This window comes from Ovis aries, chromosome 4, assembly GCF_016772045.2.
Source record: "Ovis aries strain OAR_USU_Benz2616 breed Rambouillet chromosome 4, ARS-UI_Ramb_v3.0, whole genome shotgun sequence".
In the NCBI taxonomy this organism is placed as follows: Eukaryota; Metazoa; Chordata; class Mammalia; order Artiodactyla; family Bovidae; genus Ovis; species Ovis aries.
In genome coordinates, this window is record NC_056057.1 from 72,745,237 (window position 1) to 72,757,693 (window position 12,457).

The following is a 12,457-nucleotide window of genomic DNA, read 5'->3' on the forward strand; positions in this document are numbered from 1 at the left end:
TCATTTGTTGTTTTTAATTTTCATTTCCCTTAACAGGTGGGTCAGAAAGAGAATCCTCATTCTTAAGTTCACACACTGTTTTTGCTTAGCAAGAACACACCATTGCATTTTACCTACAACTTAGTTACCCGTTGGGCTCTCAAATGTGAAAGTATTTAAGGAGCATTTCTATTATTTTAAAAAACTTTTTATTTTGGGAAATTACACACATGTTCAGAAGTACAGATAATATAATGAACCCTATGTACCTACTACCATCCAGCTTCATTAACTTGGACAATTCATGTTTCATCTATAAGTTCCCCACCTCCCTGCATCCCTACTCAAATTGTTTTGAAGCAAATCATAGGCATTATATATTTTTGTTTATAAATATGGAAACATCCCTAAAAGATAAGGCTTTTAAAAAGACTAATTTTCCTTCATATGGATTCATGTAGAATATATTCTTTTGTGTCTGGATTTTCTCACTCTCTATAAGTTTCATTCATATAATTGCAGTAAAAACTTTACTACTCGTTAATGAAGAAAAATTGACTCTCCAGGAGCCATGTAATCACTTGTGCACCTAAATATATTGTCAGTAATTCTGTAATATCTGTTCAGTCAGATCAGATTTATCAATCAAATTCAAATTTCCTCACTTATATATCATGGGTTGTTTGTTGGAGTTGGTTTGTTCCACTCAGGCTAAGGAAATACTTCTGATAATTGGAAGATTGCTTCCTGCCTGTTCAGAGAGCCTTATGTTAGGAATGACCATTTCTCTGGCATTTGTAGGAAGTGGCTGAACTTTGGTCAAACAGCTTAACATGCACGAAGTGGGTTTATGGGGAAGAGGATGGATGTGCCTCCCTGCCCTCTTGACTTAGGTAAAGCTGGGATTGGGATGTGTCACTGAGGCTGACCCTTCTGCCTGGCTTGTCCTTTTCTCCTCCATTACAGAATTCTGCCTCCTACAAGGGAAGCATGGTGGCTTTCAGCAGGAAACGAGAAGCAACTCTGTCTTGCTGGACCCCCTGCCCTTCCGAGAGTTTGCATTCTGGGACATGCCGGATGCTGGGCAAAGGCTGTCTGCCCAGGATAAGCCACTGAGTGTTTTAAAACAAGGTACTGTCACAGGATGGGGCATGGTGAGGTGATGGGCAGTTGACCGCTCTGCCCCTAGAAGTGGTGTGCCCTTCAAGAGGGCTGATTCCCCAGAGATTCATGGAAAACATCCGAGAACAGAGAAGATGGTGCTCGAGTCAGTTCTGGTTCTCAGCAGGACCCACCTTGGTCACCTAGGGAACCTCTGGTCTGGGATGGTCCGTTTTAAGGAAGCGGTGGGAGGCTGAGGAGGGCAAGAGTCAGGGGCCTAGTATTTTCTTTCATTTGAACCATGGCAGTCTTGCTGACTACCAAGAAGAGCTAGTCAGCAGCGAGGAGAGAGAACCCAAGTTTTGCATCTGTTTCATTTATTCCAGGCTTCATCGCCAAGATAAGCAATGCTTTGTCAGCACTGCAAAATAAAATGCTCTCTTGGAGGCCCATATCCGCGTGGCATGAAGCCGTATGTTGCCGAGGCATCCAGCGACGAGGAGGGCAGGACGTGTGACGTGCCTGCAGCAGTTCCTTTGCTCTCCACAGCACTCTGTGTTTTAAAAAGTTTTTGTGGGGGAGTAGGGTGGGAATTAGTAGGAGTACAGTATATGGTAGAAAAGGAGATGGGCAAGGAAAAAGAGAAATGAATAATTAAGTAACAGTGACTTTCACTTCCACTTTACTGAAGACAGCTAGGAGCAGCTCAGAATCTCTGGCTTGGAGGGTAGAAGAGAGACTCATCAATGGGGCTTCAGCGAGTCCCAAACCAGAAGATATATGCTTTTGTTTCTGTACCAAAAATGTCAGTATTGACAGAATTGGCAGTGAAGGCCCACTGTTAAGGCTTTCTAATCTAATGCCAGGGCTGCAGGCCTCCTCCTGATATTTGGGTGTGATTTTCAGCTGCCACTTACGATTAGAACCACTGCAGCCTTAACTGCATGCACTGCAGGGAAGTGACAAGACAGGATGAGCTTTCTTATAATTTCCTTTCCCATTAGCCTACCCTGCCAGCCTGGGGGGAAGTAAGGAGGCTGGGTGGTTTAGGTGGGAATAGGGTGGGGGCCCGCTTCTGTGCCCTTAAACTCTAGAGCAGCCAGGACAGCATTTCTATCCAGGCCGGGGCAGACCAAATTAGGTTATAGGGCAGTTTTTCAGTATAACTGTTGTTGGAATTTGACATCAGCAGAGGTGGTACATTTATGTATTGCTATCCATCCCTGTATATGGAAGCTTTGGGTTATCAAATCTTTTTTTCAAATTCCCACTGGGCTTAAGTTACTAGAAGCTTCTGACTGTCTTAAAAAAGGAAGTTTCTAAGGGGAGAGGCTCAGTCATCCTGAAGAGGGTGTTGAGTGATCCAGCTGGGGTTCTAACCCATTCTCCAGGATAGGTGAAGAAGAATGGGGAAAGTGGCTACCTTGTGTTTGCCTAATGAAAATTATGCCAGCCCCTTGAAAAGCAGAGTACATCATGAGAAAGGCTGGGCTGGAAGAAGCAAAAGCTGGAATCAAGATTGCCAGAAATATCAATAACCTCAGATATGCAGATGATACCACCCTTATGGCAGAAACTGAAGAACTAAAGAGTCTCTTGATGAAAGTAAAAAAGGAGAGTGAAAAAGTTGGCTTAAAGCTCAACATTCAGAAAACTAAGATCATGGCATCTGGTCCCATCACTTCATGCAGATGGATGGGGAAACAGTGGCAGACTTTTATTTTTCTGGGCTCCAAAATCACTGCAGATGGTGACTGCAGCCATGAAATTAAAAGATGCTTACTCCTTGGAAGGAAAGTTATGACCAACCTAGACAGCATATTAAAAAGCAGAGACGTTACTTTGCCAACAAAGGTCCGTCTAGTCAAGGCTATGGTTTTTCCTGTGGTCATGTATGGATGTGAGAGTTGGCCCATAAAGAAAGCTGAGCACAGAGGAATTGATGCTTTTGAACTGTGGTGTTGGAAAAGACTCTTAAGAGTCCCTTGGACTGCAAGGAGATCCAACCAGTCCATCCTAAAGGAAATCAGTCCTGGGTGTTCACTGGAAGGACTGAAGGTGAAACTCCAATACTTTGGCCACCTGATGCAGAGAGCTGACTCCTTTGAAAAGACCCTGATGCTGGGAAAGATTGAGGGCAGGAGGAGAAGGGGACGACAGAATATGAGATGGTTAGATGGCATCACCGACTCATTGGACATGGGTTTGGGTGAACTCCAGGAGTTGGTGATGGACAGGGAGGCCTGGTGTGCTGCGGTTCATGGGGTCGCAAAGAGTTGGACACGACTGAGCGACTGAACTGAAAAGCATGCATTTCATGTTAAAGGACACAAAATCTGCAGTGTATTGGAAAGATATGAAAAATAATGCATTTTGGCATTTGTGTGGCTCTGAAGCTTTATAAAAGTCTTCACTGATATTTGGTAATTTAGACTTGATAATTTAATAATGATTGCAAATGACTTTTTCAGGAAATTGATTAGACTTAATTACTGTTTAATGAGTCATCAGGAAAAAGTCTGAGACAAAACTTGGCTTCCCTCTTTTCTGTCTCCCTGTCCTCCCTTTCCTTCCCTCCTCCTTTCTTCAATAGTCTGGTTAGTGAAAAACACACAGGGTGGTATTTAACACTCTTTATTTCTGAGTTCTACTATTGACTGTGCAGCTGGAAGTGTCTATGAAAGAACAGAGGACAGTTCTCTCTGAAAAGCCTGAGTTGCTGGCCCTAGTTCTGGGGTAAGTCATGAGACCTGGTGTGCTCTGGTGTGTTCACAGCCACTCTGCTCTTAGAGAGGAATTTCCATCCCTTCATGGAGTTGCCCAAGCAGCAACAGACAGCCCTGAATGACGTCCTCCAGGCGGTCCTGTTGGATGAAGAATTACTGGTGGTCCTGGAACAAGTGGTAAGACTGGAGACACTTCAATCTGGGCTAGGTCTCTTGCAATAAGAGACCTTGAGCTGGGGTAAAATTGTGTTTGAAATTTCTTCACCTCCTTTTAATCTTAAAGCTTCTTTTGTTCCTAGTCCCAGCCCCCTTAGTTTTCTAACTGTAGAAGGGTAGCTGAGGTGCAGAGTAGAAGGGTGTATTAATTTCCTAGTGTTGCTGTGACAAGTTACCACAAATGGCAATGTATTTCCTTACAGTTCTGGAGGCCACAAGTCTAAAGTCAAGGTGTCATCAGGGCTTTGCTTCCCACAGACTCTAGCAGAGAATCCTTGTGTGCCTGCTCCAGCTCTGGGGGGCTCCTGGCATCCCTTTGCTTGTGGCCACATCGCTTGAGTCTCCTTTTCTGTCTCTTAATGGACACCCACCACTGGATTTTGGGTCCACTCCAGTCTAGGGTGATCTTGCGATTTACCTTAACTACATCTGCAAGAACTTCAAATAGGGTCTTACTGTGAAGCTCTGGGTGGACCTATATTTGGGGACACTGGTAAGGAAGCCACCTGTCAATGCAGGAGACAAGAGACACGGGTTTGAGCCCTGGGTTGGGAAGATCCCCTGGAGGGGAGGGCCTGGCAACCAACTCCAGTATTACTACCTGGAGAATCCCATGAACAAAGGAGCCTGGTGGGCTATAGTCCATAGGGTCGCAAAGAGTTAGACATGACGGAAGTGAATTAGCATGTATGAATGCTCCAGCTCACTGTGAGGGTTGTATGTCCTGAAGGCAGAGGCTGGGTTGTGCCCAGCTTCACCTCTGGCTTTACTACATCTCTCTCTCTCCCCAACCACCCCCACCCCTCCACCTCATCCCACAGTGTGATGACATAGTCAGCAGCCTGTCACCCTCACTGGTGGCTCTGGGGGAGCTGAAGCTGTCACAGCAGCACAACCTCACGACCTTCCTGCGGCTGGCGGGGTGCAGTGTGCAGGGCGAGCGTCCAGGCTCAGAGGATGTTGTCCACAACCAGAAACTCTTCTCTACAGCCTACTTCTTGGTCAGTGCGCTAGCAGGTATGGATCAAAAAAAAAAAAAAAAGGGAGGAAATGCGCTTGCCTTGAAATTGCTTTGCTTACTGTGTGGGAAATTTGGTACATAAGGTTCCCACCTTTTCAAGCAGTGCAGGGAAGATAAGCAGGAGAGTTTACAGGACTGCCATGAAGTCATGGACTTGCTGCTAGCCTCCTCCACTCTCTTGGAGAGGACTTTCTTTCCTCTCCCAGGGAGGGCTGTCTGCAGGCACACCCCCTCACCCAGACAGGAAACCACTTCCCCAGACAGCCTGTGATTCACACTTGAAAGCCACTGCCACTCAGCATTGCCAGGCATCATTTGGCAACTGCTATCTTCCCCGGTGTTTTGGCCCTTCTCATCCTCTCGTTCCTCTTTGCAAACTTATGGCCCTATCCTGAGTGCAGCATCGTGGCCATGAGGGCAGGGAGGCTGCAAAGAGCATCCCAAAGCACCAGGATGCTGAGCCCAGCACCTTCACAAGCTCCACACCCATCCTGGCCATCCAGTTACTAGTGAGCTGTGGAGCCCACCCTACACTTCTGTACCAACTCCCACCCAGAGGAATACAGCATGCCAGGGGGTCTGTGGTACCAGAACGAGGTCTTCCTGTATGAGGAATCTGTCTGTACCGGGTCTTTGTTGCAGCATGTAAGATCTTTAGTTGAGGCATAAGATCCTTAGTTCCCTGACCAGGGATTTAACCTGGGTCCCCTGCATTGGGAGTTTGGAGTCTGAGCCACTGGACCACCAGGGAAGTCCCGGAAGCTGGACTTTACTTCTTAGAGAGGCAAGAGCTGACAAACTAGCCCAGTCTTAGTCCCTGCAACTTTTCAAGGTGAACGTTGAATTCCTGATACATTTCAAGAGTTCCTCCTTAGCATCACCCTGGAACAAAAGCCCAGGAATCTTCAGTTTTTGAATAACGAGAGCAAATGCCTCTTCCAGCTCCATATGCCAATGAATGTATGCTCTATATCTTATTCCATGTCATGGGTAAATGTTTTGACTGGGATTGGATATAAGATGAGAGCCCTGTGGAACTCCACTAGAGACCTTTCCCCCAATGTTAATCATTATATAAGAGAGTCTAAAAACAGGCATTCTATCAGGAGCTGATCTACAGGCCAGAGTTCTCTGGCTTTTGAGAAGCCTTTCCTTCACAATTTACCCTGACTTCTGTATGTTGGGAGGTTTTTGATTACACTGATTTCAGTCTACCTAGTGGAAATCAGTCTTTTCAGATTTTCTATTTCTTTCTGATTCAGTGCTGGCGAGTGGTATGTTTTTAGGAGTTTATTCATTTCTTCTAGGTTGTCCATAGTACCCTCTTATGATCTCTTGTATTTCTGGGGAATCGGTTGTAACATCTACACGTTCATTTCTGATTTTATTTGAGGCATCTCATTTTCTTGGCAAATCTAGCCAAATGTTTGTTAATTTATCTTTTCAAAGAACTAGCTATTCATTTCATTGATTTTTTAAAAAAGATCTATTAGTCTGTTTTTAATTTCCACCCTGATCTTAGTGATGTCCTTCTCTCTACTAACTCTGGGTTTCATTTGTCCCTTCTGAGGTATAAAGTTAGGTTGTTTGAGACTTTTCTTGTTTCCTGAGGTACCATTTATTGCTGTGAGCTCTCCTCTTAGAACTGCCTTTGCTGCATCACATAAATTCTGATGTGCTGCATTTCCGTTTGTCTAAAGGTGTTTTCGAGCCATTCTTTGCTTATTGGGTTTCTGTCTGGATGGTCTAGCCGTTGGTGAAAGTGGAGTATTAAAGCCCCCTGCTGCCCGCGTCTCCTTCTAGGCCTGATTTCTTCTGTACTCAGGTGCTCCCACGCGCATGCACGCGTGTGTGCTCTGCTGCATTTGACTATTTTGCGAGCCCGTGGGCTGCAGCCCACCAGGCTCCTCTGTCCATGGGATTTTCCAGGCAAGAATACTGGAGTGGAGTGCCATTTCCCCAGGGGATCTTCCTGACCCAGGAATTGAACCTGCAGATTCTTTACCGCTGAGCCAAAAGGTGATGCTATGCCAGATGTGGAAACAGTTGAAGTGTTATATCCTCCTGTTGGCTTGACCCCTTTATCACTGCGTAGTGCTCTTCTTTGTCTCTCATTAAAGTCTGTTTATGATATACAGATGGCCTAGTAACCCTAATTTTCTTTTGGTTTGCATGGACTATCTTTCCTTCCCTTTTGTTTTCAGTCTGTGTATGTCCTCATGTCTGAAATGAGTCTCCCACAGGCGGTATAATGGTTTTTTTTTTAAAAATTTATCCATTTAGCAACTCTGAACTAAATTCTCCAATCAAAAGACCATTACATTTAAAGTGATTACTGACAGATATGTACTCACTGCCATTTCGTTAATTATTTAGCGACTCTTTGGCAGTTCTTCTGTTCCTTTCTTCTCTTGCTCTCCTCCTCTGTGACTTGATTTTCTGTAGTGATATGCTTAGATTCCTTCTCATTTTTTTTGGTGGTTACCATGAGGATTACATGCCAACTTAGACTGTTATACATACTACGTCGGTAACAACTTAAGTTTAAACACATCCTAAAGCTCTACATTTTACTTTCCTCTCCTGCCGTTTTATGGTTTTGATGTCACAAATCGTGTCTTTTCATCTTGCATATCCCTTAAGAAATTATTATATTTTTACTGCTTTTGTCATTTAACCTCATACTAGTTTTGTAGGTGATTAATTTACCCTTGCAACATTAGATTATTATGAATTTTACTATATATTTACCTTTACCAGTGAGATTTATTTTTATATGTTTTCTTATTACTAATTAGTACTCTTTCATTACAGCTTAAACAGGTTCCTTCAACTTGTCTTGCAAGGTTGGTCTAGTGATGAATTCCTTCAGTTTTTGCTTGTCTGGAAAGTTCTCTCCCCTTCAATTCTGAATGACAGCTTTATCAGGTAGAATATTCTTGGTTGCAAGTGTTTTTTTTTTCTTTCAGTACTTTCACTATATCATACCACTGCCTTCTAGGTTGCAAAGTTTCTACTGAAAAACCTAATCTGCTGATAGCCATGTGGAGGGGTTCCCTTGTAACTGTTTCTCTCTCGCTGCTTTCAAGATTCTCTCCTTGTCTTTAAGTTTTGACATTTTAATGTGGCCCGGGTCTCCTGGATCTGAGTGTTTGTCTTCCCCGCGTTAGGAGGGTTTTCAGCCCTTTTCCTTCTTCTGGTATCCCTATAGTGCAAATGTTGGTTTGCTAGATGGTGCAGCATAGTTTCTTAAGCCGTGTTCGCGAAAAGATGCTGCTCTGATTGGGTGAATTCCACTGCTTTGTCTTTTGAGTTCAGTGATCTTGTCTTCTACTTCCTCTAGTGTCTGTTTTGGTTCAGGTATTGAATTCTTCATTTCTGTGACTTAATATTTGGTATTTTCCTATATTTTCCATTTCTTTGTTGAAGTTCTCACAGTGTTCATCTGTTCTTCTTCCAACCTTGTTAATCCACTTTATGATCATAAAGCTGCTTTTTGAACCCTTTAGTAGGTAAATCACTTATATTCTTTTCATTCAGGACCTTTTTTGAGATTTTTATCTTGTTCTGTTTGGGACATTTTTCTCTGTTTCTTCATTTTCCTTGATTTTCTGTGTTTGTTTCCACGCATAAAACAGTCACCTCTCACAGTCTTGAGGGAGTGGTCTCTTGTAAGAAAGAACCTTATTGTTCAACCTTGCCCTAGCTCTCTGTTGTTTCTCAAACCTCTGTGATTGTTCAAGCAGCTTATTTTTAGTGGCTCCCAAGAGTTGAGGGTTTGTCAACACCTGTCAGTGTCTCAGAGAGGGGCTCAGTCAGCACCCAGATTCAGGCTGGTTAGAGGCCAGACCTTCAGGCAGCAGCTTTCAAAGTATATAAATATATATATAGACCACAAGTGTAAATCCCACGAGCCAGAGCCTGGTGACCTGGAAATGCCATCTGGGTGGCAGTCACAAAAATCACAAGTTCCTTTCCAGCAGATGTCAGCACCCTGGAATGAGGCAGATAGAACATAAAGGGTGGGGTTCAGACCCTCCACCACAGAGAGAAGCTCGGGTTTTGAGTTCCCTCCTGTGTGTGGGTCGTGGCACCAGAAGTGCAGTTTACAGGGAGATTGTGCTCTGCCTCTCCTCCCTGCTGTCGTGGGGTTTTCTTCCTAGCTCACCTGATGTGTAGGGAGTTGCTCAGGCAGTTTGGGTTTTTCTCAGAGGAAACTCTTCAATGTGCTGCTGTAGATTCAGTCTGTTTGTGGGAGGTGGTGAGTTCTGGATCTTCCCATGGTGCTGTCTTGGACCTGCCTCCTTGTCCTTGTTTAAAGCACTCAGCATCTGGCTGGTCTCCTGGAACACGTTCTCCACCATTCTGTGACCTTAGCATGAACTTCCCAGGTCTCATCTGTTAAATACTTAGAATATGAAAGATCAAAAGTCATTTCAATTCCAGAAACAACTGAAGAAGCCTCTACTGTGTTTCAGGCACTGCCAGATGCTGAGGTAGGAGAAAAATCAACATCCCTACCCTCAAGGGAATTAATCAAGGGAAGTAGTCGTAAAATCAGATGGTAGGCTTCTCACGTGGTGCTGGTGATAAAGAACCTACCTGCCAGTGTGGGAGACCCAAGAGATGTGGGTTCAATCCTTGGGTCAGAAAGATCCCCTGGAGAAGGGTATGGCAACCCACTCCAGTATTGTTGCTTGGAGAATCCCATGGGCAGAGGAGCCTGGCAGGCTACAGTCCATAGGGTTGCAAAGAGTTGGACACGAGGGCCTAAGTGCTGAGTTGCTTCAGTCAAACTCTGCAAAGCAGATGCTATTTCTTCATCCCTATGTTCTCAGCCAGGTTCAGGGTAGGAAATGACCACTGAGTAACACGGAAATAAAGTATTTCCAGGAATAAGGGATGATGATGATTACAGGAATCACCTGAAAAGTGAGGCGATGGAAACATGAACAGGTAGATGACCGTGACAGTAGCTCAGCCAGGACCTCACGTTCCAGGTGACTGTGTTCCTGCCCTTCACAGCTGTGGGGGTCTTTCCACAAGGCAAGGCTCCATGTATTGACCATCTTCATCTTCCTGACTTGGAATCAGGGCCTCCTTGAGGATTTGTTGAAAATGGTGGAAACTCTCTGGAGATGAAGGCACACTTTAAATGCAGTTTAGGGGGTTCACTTGGAGAAGGCAATGGCACCCCACTCCAGTACTCTTGCCTGGAGAATCCCATGGACGGAGGAGCCTGGTGGGCTGCAGTCCGTGGGATCATGAAGATTCGGACACAACTGAGTGACTTCACTTTTCACTTTCATGCATTGGAGAAGGAAACGGCAACCCACTCCAGTGTTCTTGCCTGGAGGATCCCAGGGACGGGGAAGCCTGGTGGGCTGCCGTCTATGGGGTCGCACAGAGTCGGACACGATTGAAGTGACTTAGCAGGGGGTTCACTGGTAGGATTGTATCTTCAGGGCTGTCCCATCCACCCAGCAGCCTTCCTCTCCTGGGAATAAGCCATGTTTCATTGTCCTCTGTTGGGTTCCAGCCTAAGCAGCACACTGCCCTTTATAAATAAGGCTGCTAATTAACGCAGGAGATGGAGGAGTTCAGGAGTGTTCCCTGGGCCAGATGATGGAGCAGATGACTCTTCTCTTTTGCCTTTTCAGCTCAAATGTTGTATCCCAAGGGATTCGGTCCTTCTAGCAATCTCATCTGTTCTATCCTGGGAGGTATTTAAAACCAGTTTGGAATAACACTGATCTGGATTCCCTGTTCCTGGGGCTGGGAAGGACCCTTCTGGTGCAGCCCCCAGGCTTGCTCAGCTCTGTGTCAACCCTGAGAGACGCCAGTGCCGGGCCGGGGGCCCTGCACAATCCTGGGCTCAGGAGCTCTGCTCTGCCAGCCCTTCAGAATAGGTTGAAACAGGCTACATTTCCCCCCCACAACATGACTAGTGACCTAGGTATAATCCTTTATAGTTTATTTAGTTGTCTGACATAGGCTAAGAAAAAACAAAAACAAAAAAACCCCACATCTATAGTACTCAAATGAGGAAACATGCTAGGAGAGGTATACCAAAGATCACTCCCCAAATATTTAGTGGGATGAAACATAGCTCTTTTGTCACTAAATCCCAGGGTCTTTCTACCTTTCCGTGCTGACTCATTTTTCCCGAGTCTGTACAGTTCTTTCTGATTGGAGAATTACATGCAAGAAATATCCTCCAGTGAACACAGAGCTGGTTACCTGGTCCCTACATCTATTCTGTAAAAGACTGTGCAGCTTTTGTAGCCCCCTTTGTTCATTTATTCTACAATAACTGAGCATATCCGACTGGCAGAGGAAATCTAAGTTAGGTACAACCCAGGGGTTGGTTCTGCTTCTGTGTATGCTTTCTTTGGGCAGTGACTGATTCTCTTTTTCTCCTGCAGAAATGCCAGATAATGCAGCAGCTTTGCTGGGCACTTGCTGTAAGCTCCAGATTATCCCTCCGCTGTACCACCTGGTAAGAACCCTCCCCTAGGGGACCTGGGGTGGGTAGGAACAGGGAAATGAGGGGGAGATGAATATCCAGCAGCTGATAAAACTTGTCAGGCTTTCTCATCCACAGTAGCCCTTCAAAATAGGTTAAAACAGCTATCACTAACCTCACATTCTTTTATACCCTGCCTACATCACACACACAGGAAGACCAAAGCTCAGAGGGAAAGGAGTTATCTGGAGAACTTGCTAGCAGGGCTAGGACTCGAACCTTGTCTTGTACTCCAGGTCTCATGATTTCGGCATTTCTTGGAGAGAATTTTGGCCAAGGCTTGTTGCAGGGAAGGGGCCTGCCACCATATTATTTGCCATGCCAGTTCTATGGCTGGACCAGTCTGATTCAGCATTGAATTCAACAGGGAGGTATTCAAGAGGACCCTTAGCTTCATGCCCTAGGGAAATGTCATGGCAGGAGTAAGAGTTAAGTAATGATGAGCTTAGCCCTGAAAGTCAGGGTTAAGTTTTCCTTTTAAAATTACAAATTGGGTCATTAACAGAAGGAACCATCGACAGGCCGGGGCAGCTTCTCTAATGTGGCTTCTGCAGGTGTTGCTCAGCCTGGGGCAGACAAGCAAAGCATACCTGGTTACTTATTTTGAGGCCTGGTTCCTATGGGCTGATGCCAGCATGCTGTTTAGACCCAAAGAACTAAAGCCTGGAGCTCTGCAGCCAGGTCTGTAAAGCAGGTGTTGGGGTAGACTGCCTACATAGGACCCTGCAGTTTGTTACTCATCTGCCCTGGGAACTTGTCAGCATGGTGGTTCCTGCCTTTGGTGCATCTTTGTGTAGCAAAGACCTGTGGAAACTGCAAGGCATCATTCTAAGGAGCAGTTTAGATGTCATTCACAACTGAAAGCAGATCCTCACCACCCAGAGGAAT

At 45.2% G+C, this 12,457-nt stretch overlaps 1 protein-coding gene across 5 annotated transcripts in view; it reads left to right on the forward strand.

Annotated features, from left to right (window-relative positions):
- The window catches only part of GSDME (gasdermin E), a 147,578-nt gene that overhangs the window by 101,983 nt on the left and 33,138 nt on the right, over nt 1–12,457 (forward strand). For all 5 annotated transcript variants that reach the window (XM_042248667.2, XM_042248668.2, XM_060415045.1 and 2 more), the window contains exons 6-9: nt 946–1,110; nt 3,856–3,983; nt 4,844–5,039; nt 11,469–11,542. In XM_042248667.2, coding sequence (XP_042104601.1) covers nt 946–1,110; nt 3,856–3,983; nt 4,844–5,039; nt 11,469–11,542 — 563 coding nt within the window. The remainder of the gene's footprint in view (nt 1–945; nt 1,111–3,855; nt 3,984–4,843; nt 5,040–11,468; nt 11,543–12,457) is intronic.